The sequence below is a fragment of the Lissotriton vulgaris genome, chromosome 9, assembly GCF_964263255.1.
Source record: "Lissotriton vulgaris chromosome 9, aLisVul1.2, whole genome shotgun sequence".
Taxonomy (NCBI): Eukaryota; Metazoa; Chordata; class Amphibia; order Caudata; family Salamandridae; genus Lissotriton; species Lissotriton vulgaris.
Window position 1 is genome coordinate 151476954 of NC_141697.1, and position 13210 is coordinate 151490163.

At 45.2% G+C, this 13210-nt stretch overlaps 1 protein-coding gene across 2 annotated transcripts in view; it reads right to left on the reverse strand.

Annotated features, from left to right (window-relative positions):
• Positions 1 to 13210, reverse strand: part of LRRC57 (leucine rich repeat containing 57) — a 134671-nt gene that overhangs the window by 55703 nt on the left and 65758 nt on the right. For both annotated transcript variants that reach the window (XM_086937240.1, XM_086937241.1), the window contains one exon: positions 10655 to 10790. In XM_086937240.1, coding sequence (XP_086793366.1) covers positions 10655 to 10790 — 136 coding nt within the window. The remainder of the gene's footprint in view (positions 1 to 10654; positions 10791 to 13210) is intronic.

The following is a 13210-nucleotide window of genomic DNA, read 5'->3' on the forward strand; positions in this document are numbered from 1 at the left end:
GTACTTTGTATGTTTGGGTCAACCTATGCTTGCAAATGTTCATTTTCCACAATGGGACTGTTGAAGAGCATACTTAGAAATAAACTTACAGACATACATCTGGAGCAGCTCTTAAGGCTTGCCGTTTCCAACTTGGTACCAGATTACAGAAAACTAATTGGTGACATGAAATGTAAAATATGTTTTTAGTGTTTGTGTTTAACATATCTATTTTTGGGACTCTGAAGCCTGTGCTGCACTGGGCATGTGCTGAATATTCAGTTGCTGGAAATTGCCATTCAATCCCACTTAAGATTGTCCTTGTCTGCTAATAAAAAAAATGTTATAAACATGTGCTGCATGTAGTTACATCTGCTTTGGAAAAACAGCATTGTCTAGTAATGTTTTGAAACGGGACAATTTTTTTTTTTACCCCCTCTAGTCCCGTCCCCAATGACCCCGCCCCCAAATGACCCCGCCCCCACCGGTGCGGCCCTCGGCCACAAACCACACTGTAAATTCGGCCCCCGAGAGAAAGTTTGTGAGTACCCATGTGTTAGAGCAACATAGAGCCCCCTGTCATCGAGGACCGTTGCATCGATCTCCAATGGGAGAGAAGCCTTAATCAGAATACCAACCCCCCTTGAGCCTGAGAAAAACCCGGCATGGGCGACCAGACGATACCCCTTCCTATTCATGGCATGACAAGTATTACCTATCAAGTGCGTCTCCTGAAGAAGGACCACATCTGGGGAAAGACGTTTCAATAATTGCAGCACTACCCCGCGTTTAATCCTATCCCCCAACCCATACACATTCCAAATCATCAGTTTCAGCCCCCTACCCCCTATCCGATAGTCAAAGTTCCAGCCCCAACGAGAATCTAGCACTTCGATCAGAAGGTCTAACAATACATTGCCTTGCAAGAAAACAAAAACACACCCCAACAAAGACCCCCCACTCCCACCAACATCCCGTTACGAACCCCCCCACCCTTCACCCCTGTATAAGACTAAAAAGCCACCCCAACTTGCAGTGTGCCTGTCGCCCCCACATCAAACTAAGCTACAAAAACTAAGTTAGAGGAGGAAAGAGACCCACCAATAGCCCTGCAACCCCCCCAGATATCACAATCATTCACATTGCAGGATTAGCGAACCACATTTCGAGGCCAACTGGGGACCCCAGAAACCAGGCAAAGGCGTCTATTCCTGTTCCATCAGTCCGCCTTCTGCCCCTCCAGATTGTTCCTCTGGCGCAGGATGATTCGGTAGAATGTCAAGCCAGTCGGCCACCGCATCAGGCCGATCAAAAAAATAAGTGCGCTCAGCGTGTTCGATCCTCATCTTGGACGGAAAATGCATAGCATACTTAAGGCCCATGTCACGCAGTCTCCTCTTTACCCCCAGGAAACCAAGTCTCTGCCTTTGAACAGATTGGGTAAAGTCCGGGTAGAAGTTGATAGTAGTGTTCTCGAACTTCATAGGTCCACTCATCCGCGAAGCCTGCAGGATAGCGTCTCTGCCACGAAAATTGAAAATCCTTGCGATCATAGGCCGCGGTGGGGCCCCTACCTTTGGTTTACCACCCGGAACTCGATGAGCCCGCTCGACCATGAAAAATTTACTCAGTCCCTTGGGTGCAAGATGGTTAACAACCAAATTTTCGACGAAGAGGTCAGCTGCAGAATCTTCCGCCTTCTCCGGGACACCAATTATGCGAACGTTGTTCCGCCGAGCCCTCCCTTCAAAATCCTCCAGACGACGGATGAAGAGATCATTGGAGGCCCTCAAATTGCGGACCTCCGTCTGCAGATCAGAAACGTCACTCGTCAAACTGGAGGTCTTAATGTCCAACGCCTTGACTTTCTCATTAGTTTTCGTCAGGTCCGTACGGATCAGATTGACATCGATCGCCACAGTGTCAAGTTTAACACCTTGGCTGCTAAGGCAATTTTTCTCCTGTGCTGGTCCTCCTTATTTCCCATTGTTCATGACGAGCTGGGCTCGTCATCAGCACACGACCACTGTGCACCATGACGAGCCCAGCTCGTCATCAGCAGCGAAAGGGTTAAGGGCAAGTGTCTCCATTTGTTGCCCACAGGAGGATTTGATCCCATCTATGGCGGCCATAACGTCTTGCAGGGTCGGTTCAGTTGCCGAAGTCGGAGCATCTCTAGTATCCTCCAGCGATCTGCCCGGTCTGCTAGGAGATCCCCTAGTCTGGGCATAACGGTCCATGTTGTTGGTCTGGGTATAGCCACCCCGCCGGGTTGTCTTGAGCTTCTGTTTTTCCCCCTCTGGTTTCCCTGCCATTGCGGAGTACAGACCGATGAGAGACAGATAGACTGAGTAGTAAGATGGTGGCTCAGGAACCTCGGGCCGTAGTCCAGCCTCACTCAGGAGGGCACACGCCAGGTATCCTCTCAAGAATCTCAAAGCGGTGAGGAGAAACACTCGGATGTGGAGTAGAATAGCCGACCTCGGCGCTAAGGGGCCGTCTGCCGTCGAAATCTCCCTCCGGGAAAGACCAAATCGAAAGTGAAAGTCAACCAGACCGGCCTACCCCACCACCTCAGGCCAATGTTGTTCGACTACAGCTCGGGCACTGTGCCAACTCCACAGCCGGGCATCACGGGGGCGTAGGCCGTAATCTTCTGGGCAGCACAGCTCCGGTTTCCGGGGTCTGATTCGGAATCTGAAAGCAGATCTCGCATCACCCGTGGTTCATCTTCACGGATATGTCAATGAAGGACAGGATAGACGTGGGAGGCTACGAGGGTCTCGGGAGCCCTCTGCTCACGCGGCCATCTAGGTCACGCGCGAAGCTCCTCCCCGAAGAAAGGCTATTTTGATATTATTCTTAGCAAGGTATGTAAGCATGTGCCTTAGGTTCCTGGGATTGTTAATGCCTCTAATGTTTCATGCAAGTACTTTCAACTTAACAAGGGATATGTTGGGGAGACTGCACGTAAATTCTCTACACGACTAACTGAACATCAGTCGGCAATTAAAACAAACAAACTTATGGCACCTAAGGTTAAGCATTACAAAGATATGCACCATACGGAAAATGAGATCCGCTGGTTAATTTTGGAGAAAATGGACCGTAAAAATGAGCATGATTCTGAATCAGTAAGGAAACCCAGAGAGGTCTATTGGATCTTTTCTCTTGATAAACATACTAATGGGCTAAACTCTAATTCTGTGGGACCAGGCTATTCGCTATAACGACTAATCTAGACCATCTATATTTGCCCCGCCACGTCATACTTCTTGTGTGAGTCTTAGCCCCATTTTCGTTATAACAACCAATTTAGACCATCTACTTTTGCCCAGTAACTTCATTTTTCATCTGTAAGCCTTAGCCCCCCCATGAATAATGATTTCCTCTATGGCATTCATTTATTTCGTATCTTGTAAATCTAGCCATCCCATTTTGACATCTTCTGAGTGATGGCTGTTTTTGATTATGACCCTGTTTTGGGCTGTTTTTCTGGTTCGTTGTGGTTGCTGTGGTTACAAAAAGAAGCCTTGCAACTAATTGTCTCTGGTCTTAGTACACACTTCGGCGCAGCCGTTTGTTGGCATGAAAGTACAATTGAAAGCACTCTATGTTAGTATTATTTGTGCAGCGAGCCATCTTTGCCTCACCCTCATATTAATATTTCCAACATTAGCAGTGAGATTGCACTCAATATGAGCCATAGCGTTAGCACCCTTGCTCATCTCGTCATTATATACATCGGCATTGCATATCGATATATCCGCATCTTTTAGCATAGTTTATGTTAATGTTAATGTTATCTTGAAACTTATAGAGCGCAAACTGTTGCTCCGAAAGGAGCATTGTGGCACTTTATCATGTTCGCATGGTAAACATTTACATTCATGACCCGAGCAATTCTTTATTTATATTCAACTGGGAGGTGGCTACTATGTTTCAACTGTCTATATTCATAGGCAGTCTAAGATGGCTGCTCTATTAGAGACTCAGGGCCAGATGTAGGTAGGCTTTTACCGGGTGGTAACGGCCGAAAATCGGTAAAATCGGCCGTTACCGAGAAAATGAGATGTAGGAGGCCATGATTTACCGAGTTGTGAAATTCCGAGTCGGAAACATACCGACTCGGTAAGAATGACCCGGTAAAATTACCGTGTCGGAATATACCGTATACATAAATACCGAGTTGGTATTCTCCGACTCGGTAAATCAGGAACGGTAAAAATTAGCCATGGAGATGTAGGTAAGCAGAAAAATACCGATTCCGCCGAAAAATCGGTATTAATTAGTCGGAATTTACCATGCATTCAAAGCAGGTGGTAACCAAGGGAGGGCTATAAAAAAAGTCCCAAAATGCACCTCAGGACCCATGATGGCGGCTTTTTACGTCATAGCAAGACGGCAGAGACTACAGGCAGCAGGACAGAGAGAATGGCTAAGGGAGGAACAAGTGTACAGGCAGAGGATTACACTGTTCCAATTGACAGAGCCTGAAATACTGCAGAGGTACAGGCTACACCCAGACACCATCAAGCAATTGATCAGGGACCTACACCCTCTCCTGGACCACCCAACACCCAGGGCCCATGCGATCCCACCTCATGTCCAGGTGCTATGTAGCTTACACCTGCTGGCCTCAGGTAGCTACCAGAGTGTGATAGCTGCAGTGGGTGGCGTGTCCCAGGGCTGCCTGTCCCGCTTCTTCAGGCGGTTTATTGACGCCATGATGCAGAGGATGGGGCATTATATTTCATTCCCTGTTACACCGGCAGAATTAGCCAAAACCAAGACTGACTTTTATCACCTGGCACACTTCCCGCACGTGATCGGCTGCATCGATGGCACCCACGTCCCACTCTGTCCACCTGCAGCCACAGAGCACATATACCGGAATCGCAAATCGACGCACTCCATCAACGTCCAGGTCATATGTAATGCAGGTAACCTCATCACTGACATCGTAGCCAAGTTCCCCGGAAGTAGCCATGATTCATTCATCTTCCAGAACAGTGGAATATACACGCGCCTACTTGCCGGAGAATTCGGAAATGGATACCTGCTAGGTAAATCACATTGACACACCCTGACACTCACATTAGATCTACGTCTCATGTACTTGCAATTAATGTCTATCTTTCTCCCCCTAGGCGACAGTGCATATGCCCTGCGGTCCTTCGTGCTCACTCCCTACCTCAACCCATCCACCAGGAGTGAAAGGCGATACAACGTGGCTCACAGATCCACACGAAACGTAGTTGAGCGCACATTTGGGCTCCTAAAGAGCAGGTTTCGCTGCCTCCACAAGAGTGGAGGTGCACGGCAGTACACCCCAATCATCTGCTGCAAAATAATAGCGACCTGTGCAATGTTGCATAATCTCGCCACCAAGCAAGGCACTGAGGTGGAGCTCACATATCATGAGAACATTGATGACGACCCAGAGGTGGCAGAGCCCCAAGCTTCAGTGGCAGCAGCAGCTACAGATGGGAGACTGAGACGGGCAGAGGTTACACAACAATATTTCTGAGTGAGTAAAGAGACACAGGCATGAATGTAACTTTGTTGAAGTAGTTTAATATTCACTACGCCACAGCATTGTTAGCTCACATTGGGCTCACTAATACAAACACTCCATGAGTGTGATGTCACGGTTAACACCACCGTGACTACAGCCTTGGTTGGAGTGATAAGTCATTGTTTGTGGGCACGGGCCACAGGGCGGGGCTGCTGTGGCTGTGAATCTATGTCCTCACGCTGGCCTGTCACACTTCCACCACGCCTGCCACTCCTCCGTAACTCATGCACAGGAGTGCCTGCACCACTCCTGCTGGCGGATTCCTCGCTTTCGGCAGCACAAGTGTCGCCTCCAGTGCCAGTCTGTTGCGCGAGCACCAGCTCCATTGCAGAGGTCATCCTGGCCATGCCTTCACTTAAATTGTTGCAGCACTGCACTATGGCAGTTGCAAAGGTGTTCAGGGCCGTGGTTTGCTTGCGCGCATCCACACGGGCCTTGCGTCTCGCCAAATGGTCCCTGTCCAATTTGTCACACAGGACAGTCATGCACTGTGTGATATCCGATATTCCTGTCGCCATGGATTGCATGCTCTCTGCCATGTCCCCTATGCCCTTGCCTACTGCATCCAGTTTCTCATTTGTTGTGCGTGCGTGCCTCTGAACCCCCATCATTGCTTTCGCCTGCAGGCGCTGCACCTTCACCATGGTGGCCTCCAGTCCGCAGAAGACACCTTGGACTTGCCGCACATCCTCTTCCTCCCGTGGACGTCGCCCTCGGACACTGGCCCGCGTGACTCTGGGAGTGGGCTGCTGCTCGGTATTGCCTCTGTCCTGTGTGCCACCCTCCTCCTCCTCCGATGATGTTTGCAGTATTCTGCGAGGGGGCACATCATGGCTCCTGACTCTTCCCAGCACTGGGGATGGTGATGTGGGGGTGGGTGATAGTTCTGCCGCTCCTGTGTCCTGACTACCGAATAGGAGAGGGGATTGTGGATTTTCAGCAATTGCCTCCTCAGGTATCGGGGCTGCCTGCTCTTGGTCCTGGCCTGCGTGAGATGTGCTAGGTCCGGCTCCTTCCCTCCTCTTCTCTCTGACCTCAGCTGTGTTGCGCTTTGACTCTCCTGTGGACAGACATGGACATTGAGTCAGTTATGTTGATCACCTGTGTCATGTGATAAAATACACTTCTATTGCACTTTAGCCTGTCTCTCATTTGCCTATGCTACTTGTCTGTTGCTCCCCTTGCTGCAATGCACGCTGACTGCTCTGATCTACACGTGACTACATTTTTACAGGATGCATTGCAGGACATTAGTTGAACCTGTTGTGGAGTCTGATTTGCCATGTGAGGGGAATAGGTAAAAGGGTAAATGATAGTGTTCTTGCATCTTACCTGGTTTCTTGGCTCCTCTTGCTGAGCTGTCTGCGTCTCCTATTCCGTGTATACATTCCTTCTCAAGGGTGGATGCAACCATCTCCTCGATGTCGGTGAGTCTGGGGCCTCTGTTACGTCCTCCGCCTGTACCATCACATTCCTTGCGGTAGGCAGCAAGCTTTTTCTTGGTGATAATGCGGATGTCATACCACCGTTTCTTGAGGTCTTCTAGGTCACGGTGGGTGACACCAATGGCATTTACCTTGCCTTGTATGTCCAACCAGGTGCTGCGTTTGATGGATTCTGCAACATGCAGAGTTTGCTTTCCTAGAATTCTGCCATGATGTCTGACGACCTCCGAAATCAGCACCTGCAGTTCCTCCTGGCTGAACTTCTGCTTCCTTTTGCGCTCTGCAGCTTCTCTCTGTGCCTCCTGGCTCTCCATCTTGCAGTGTATTTCTGTCTCAGGTAAGGCTGCTCCACACTCTGTCCTCCTGCTCTCCTGACTGTTTGTTTCTGCACCTGCATGGGCGTGGCCTGTCCCAAGTACTGGGGTGTGGTGGTTGGATCTGATTGGTTAGTTCCCCTGTGGCTTGAAATTTGGGTGTGGTTGAAGTACCTGATTGGTTCACAGGCGCACATGTTTGTCAGTTTCAAAATCTTCGGCGGGTAGTTCCGACACGGTAATTACCGGGTCGGTGTTTACCGGCTCGGTATTTACCGGGTCGGAAGTTGCCATTCATTCCTATGGGCCGTGGCACCGGTGGATCGGTTTGGGCTTTTCCGTCTCGGATTTTACCGTGTAGGTATATTCCGAGACGGTAAATACCGTTTCCGATTACCGACTGGTTCCGAGTCGGTATTTGTTACCGCCTTCATTACCTACATCTCATTTTCCGACACGGTAATACCGAGTCGGTATGACTCGGTATTTAAGAGGTCGGTAAAAATTTTTTACCTACATCTGGCCCTAAGTTCGGGCTAAGTCTCAAGTCGTCAATAACATCTGAAGGTCACGTGATGATCACGTGACTCATCAGTTTCCTAGTTAAATGCCGAGTGCGAGATTTTCAAATCTTTGACTCGACAAAGTAATGGGAAGCATGGTACATACCGGTACTAGGTCCTCAGCTGCCTGCCTTCTGCTTTTATCTTACTGGTAAGTGGGCGGCTTTAATAGAGATCTGCTCCTTGCTTTGCGCTCCCGCTATTAGCACTCAGACGTCTTAGCAGCCAACTTCAGTGTTTGGCTTCCTGCATAATATCGCCATGCCTTTTCCGGCGTCTAGTCACTCTATTAGCTTAATCAGATGATCAGGCTGAGGCCACTATGACCACATATTGCTATTGGATCCTGTATTTTTTATGTTAGCGTTCAGTCGTCCTAATAAACAGTTTGAGAGTAATGATCAAGAGTTTTCTATTTTCATATATTACATCAGACCTTTACTGCACGCGCAGTTAGATAGTATTTTTGTTTAAGTCATCGAGCAATGCGGGATCGTCACTGCACATTCTTAAGATTCCATGTTTCTCTTTTTATATACAGCAAAGGTTTCCGAGCGCTTTGGATTAGAAGCTCATCCATAAAACCAACATTGCTGTAATCAAGGTAATTGATTTGTCTCTCAACATATCGGCTCTGTCTAGGGATGTGATCAATTTTTGGCAGTTTCCACACATGACTCCCCTGTTCCCTTTTGTCTTTTTAGCATATCCCGTGAGAACTGTATATCGAGGAAGCTTGGTCATTTCAGTCCAGGCTAGTTTCAAGCTTATAAGGTAGAGGCATCAATCTGATATTTCTAGTATGTAGACATACAATGAGCCATGCTCATATATAGTATATTCATAGCCGTTTTCTGTCTCTGTTAAATTTCTCAGCATCGATTTTATACTACGCCGAGACAGCTTTGGATTCCTTTTTGGGTTATTTCATCTTATATTTAACCCACCTTGATTATCAAATTGGTAAGCCACATAAGATTACTTATAATGTAGTAGATAACTATTTGTCTAATTTAAGCATGATATATACATAGATGACCTAAAACCTGAACCAACATAATCATGCATCATATAAGAATTTTATGATTTTTTTTAAATTTCACATTTGTAGGACCTGGGGTTACCTGCTTTTCTCAGTAACTTTGGTTATATCTATCTATATTGACCGAGAATAGTCACCTATAAATTTCAGCACTACTTACCCAGCGGTGGGTGTTGTTTCATTGCTGCAATATTAATTATAATCTTAGCAGACCTATAGGACTAGAATGTCAATATGAGGTATATACTATGGTTAAGATCCTTTCACCCTTCTCATGTTCAGGGCTTTTCCTGTCTTCTACGTCTATTCCGCTTTCATTCTTTTTTCCATACATCTAGATATTATTTTTCATTTATCTCACCACTTATTGCACTTTAATATTGTATTTTTTCAATATTTAAAGTTACCCTCACTGTATGGCTCTAACCTATTGTAAATAGATGTGAACTTTATCATTATTATTGTGACACTTTGTCTGATGATTATCAAAAAAAAGTTTATTCTACTTGTTTTGCATAGTGACACTATTGGTTTTAACTTTAAGACATGGTAATGATATATAATTGTTCTTGCAGAACATAATATTTTGGAGGTGAAACTTCTGAGGAAGGCAGTGTTGGCGGCCGAAACGCGCGTTGAGATACAACTTGGAAACCACCCGATAAATTATGTGTTCAATGGATACTTTTTACAATAATATAATTTGCTGATAATGAATTGTACTTTCATCTAAAGAATAATTTTTTGTAAACAATAATTTTGAAAGGTTTGATGAATGACTGAAGTTAAATATATTGCTCAAGTCAATTTTCCCCTAGAGATGTAGAATAAATAGACCTTTCCTTTTTAGATTTACTACCATGTATAATAAATAAATATTTTGTATTTTTCGAAATATTAGTGTCACTATTTCTCATTTGTGTATCGTTCAGCAATTATTGAGCTTTTTATTTGATTGAAGTTGCCCTAGCTCATTTACAGTAGTACTTTCAACTTATGTATTCCTTCTGAAAGAGACTTAACAGGCTCATTACTTCATGAGATTAAAAGCACCCTATTTGGGTTTTTTTCAGAACTGTATTAAAGTCACCCACAACGATTCATATTCAGAGAGTAACAGGAATAGCGTGGCATAGATGGAGAACAACGTTTCTAATTTGTATTGGAATTTTATCATCCTTACTGATAGGAGATCCGGCTAAGGAAAAGAAACTAATTTCTTTTTGAATGCTTTTCTTTAAAAATGGTAACACACCTAGATTTTTTATTTCTGTTATGCATGATTTATGCATCGCTCTTGACCTCCAAGTAGCTTAGTTTATCTTGTGCTGAATACCTTGCTTATGCGTGGATTAAGAGACACCTCCCTTATTACCTCTAATGAAAGGAAAATGCTTGCGGGGCTTGTGTAGTATTCGAATAGTTGTAGCAATTACAAAGTTTTAATATTTTACCTGGAATGACACTTACTTATCCAATTTTCTGGTGTTCATGGCTAGTATTTTAGTAATCCAGTGCTTACAGACTTTGCCAGAATATAAATATTTTAAATCTGCAAAATTGTATCATTTGTGGATTGATGGGCATCCCTTTGAAAACAGTAGAATTAGATTTTAGGAACAAAGGTGTTGTAAATACAAACTATTATAGGAATGGATCATTCCAGTTATGTAAAACAGATATGGTCTAAACTTGATAAATTACATAAAAGAGAGAACAGAAGAACCTCTTACTTAATTTGTTGTGATTTAGATTTAGGTTCTTCAGTACAGAAAATGCTCCCATCATTTGTGGCAGGGTCTCAATCTTGTTATCCGACAGATCAATTGTCCTCAGGTTGCTTGTCAGCCTTTGCAGATCTTCAGGAAACTAGAGAAAGCACATAATGCTCAGCTTGTAGAACAGATTTCAATGTTTCAAAATAAGAATTAACTTAATCTTGTCCACTTTAACATCCTAAAGAAGAATCCAGGAAGACTAAGTACAACAAGCCGTATGAGTAATTGTACATTTGTTTACCCTTCAACCCAACCACCACATTCCAAACTTGTTGGATTCTTCCTGAAAACTCTGCCACCACATCATGAATGTATTTCTTCAGTGACACAAAGATCTAAGCATGGGCTACTTTTCCTTTTGAGGTAATACAAAAAGAACAATGATGTTAGATGGCAAAGTAAGATGACATATCTTGAGATCCTTCTGTAGTCCTGACAGTAAAATGTTGACCACTATTCCAGACTACACACATACATATTTCTTAAACAGTGGCGGAGGAAAGCTTGGAGGACAAAGGAAAGAAAACGTTAATTACCAGTAAACCTAGAGGAATCATAAGCACTCAATAGTTATGTTAATACTGAAAAAACAAATGTCAGCCTTCCTACAGGTTACGATAGCCAAATGCCATTTATGCATACATAAAGGAGAACGTATTCCCTGCATGGCAAACAGATAGGTACACGTGCCCTTTGTGCCCATCTGCATATGAAACGGGTATCCAAACTTTCTTTTTTATCCTGGTACTAGCTAATACAATGATTGTACAGAAACATAGGCCTGTGCTTGGTCCTGGAGGACTGCACCAGCAAGTCTTCATAGTGGGCATACTACTACTGTTCCATCCTTTGCAATTCATATCAAGCCGTAGCAGCAGCATACCATTTTATTTTAATCTTTAGTGTGACCACATATTTTGCCTCTCTGTCAGACAGAGTGTGGTCTACTGGCCCTTCTTGTGCAAACCCCAGCTCTTATGTGAATCCCCAGAATCTTTCACTGTCGTCTTCTCTGCATGTCGAGTGCATGTGAATAAAATGCTATCGAGCATACGTATGGTAATAGGACTAGCTGTGGTAGGAGTCAGAGTACCAGGGCAGGTGGCATCCATTCTAGAAGCCCCTAGTTTAACATGGAATATAATGGAGTTTGAGGACATCTTCCCCAGTCAGAGGGAGTGTACTGCCTGCGCTCCTGTAACGGGATATTTTTTAACAGTATTTGTAAATATTTTAACTGAGTAGAAAATGTCTCTCTTTTAACCTTTGTATGAAATGAAAATGTGTTTTACATACTTTATGGTTATGACAAACCAAATAAAGTTAATTTTGACTGACTGACTGTAACGGGAGGGTGGAGACCCAAAAAATGAAGTGAAGGAGGACGGAGACTGCATTTCCCATAGAACTTCAATGAGGTCCTAGTTAACCAAAGGCTGATTAGTTATTCATCAGCACTGTCATTTTTCATCACCTGTTTGGTAAGTAGAAGATGGTAAGGGGTGAAGTGTGGAACTGCAGTTTCTGTTCAATATGCAGACATTTCTAGGCAAGGCCTGCCCTCTGCCTGTGCCTGATTTTTGCTGTATGAGTCAGGTGACAGCCATGTGCAGAGATCTCACACTTAATTATGCTCTTATTTTGGATACTCCTGCTTGAAGCCAGCACCACTGCTATCTGCTGTGAGAGCCATCATTTTGCACAAAGACGGTGCCTGAGGAACACCAGAAAATGACATCTGAAATAGAACCATCCCAAAATGGTTTTGAGGCTTTAAACAGTTGATCCATATGCCTGGTCTAGAAAATGTGTATAAAAGTGGAATCCAAACCACCCCATTTAGTTACATTCCAAGTTGTTCTTGATCAAGAAAGGGATTGCTCGGCAAAGTACTGGAAGAGCAGCTGTATTACTAGGGTTGGTGCCTTCCTGATGGCCAGTCTCCCAATCAATCAATCAATCAGTGACACTTATAAAGCGCGCTACATACCCGTAGGGTCTCAAGGCGCTGGGGAGGGGGGGTGCCGCTACTGCTCGAACAGCCAGGTCTTCAGCTTCTTCCTGAAGGAGAGGTGGTCTTGGGTCAGGCGCAGGTCGGACGGGAGGGAGTTCCAGGTCTTGGCGGCCAGGTAGGAGAAGGACCTTCCTCCTGTAGTCGCTCTTCGGATGCGGGGGACGGCGGCGAGGGCGTGGTTGGCTGATCGGAGGTGTCGTTTGGGAGCGTAGAAGTTGACTCGGCTGTTGAGGTAGCTCGGGCCTTGGTCGTGTAGGGCTTTGTGTGCGTGGGTGAGGAGGCGGAAGGTGATTCTCTTGTCCCAGAGGCTTTGGAACATCTCTGAAGCCTTCACTTTCTGCTGAAGAAGTCGACAATCTGTACAAGAGAAATGGGAAAGTGCCTGGAAAGTGCCTGGCCTTGCAGGAGGAGAGACCGTCCTGGAGGAGACGCTCAGAGTCAATCAATCAATCAATCAATAAATCAATCAATCAAGAGTACTTGTAAGGCGCACTACT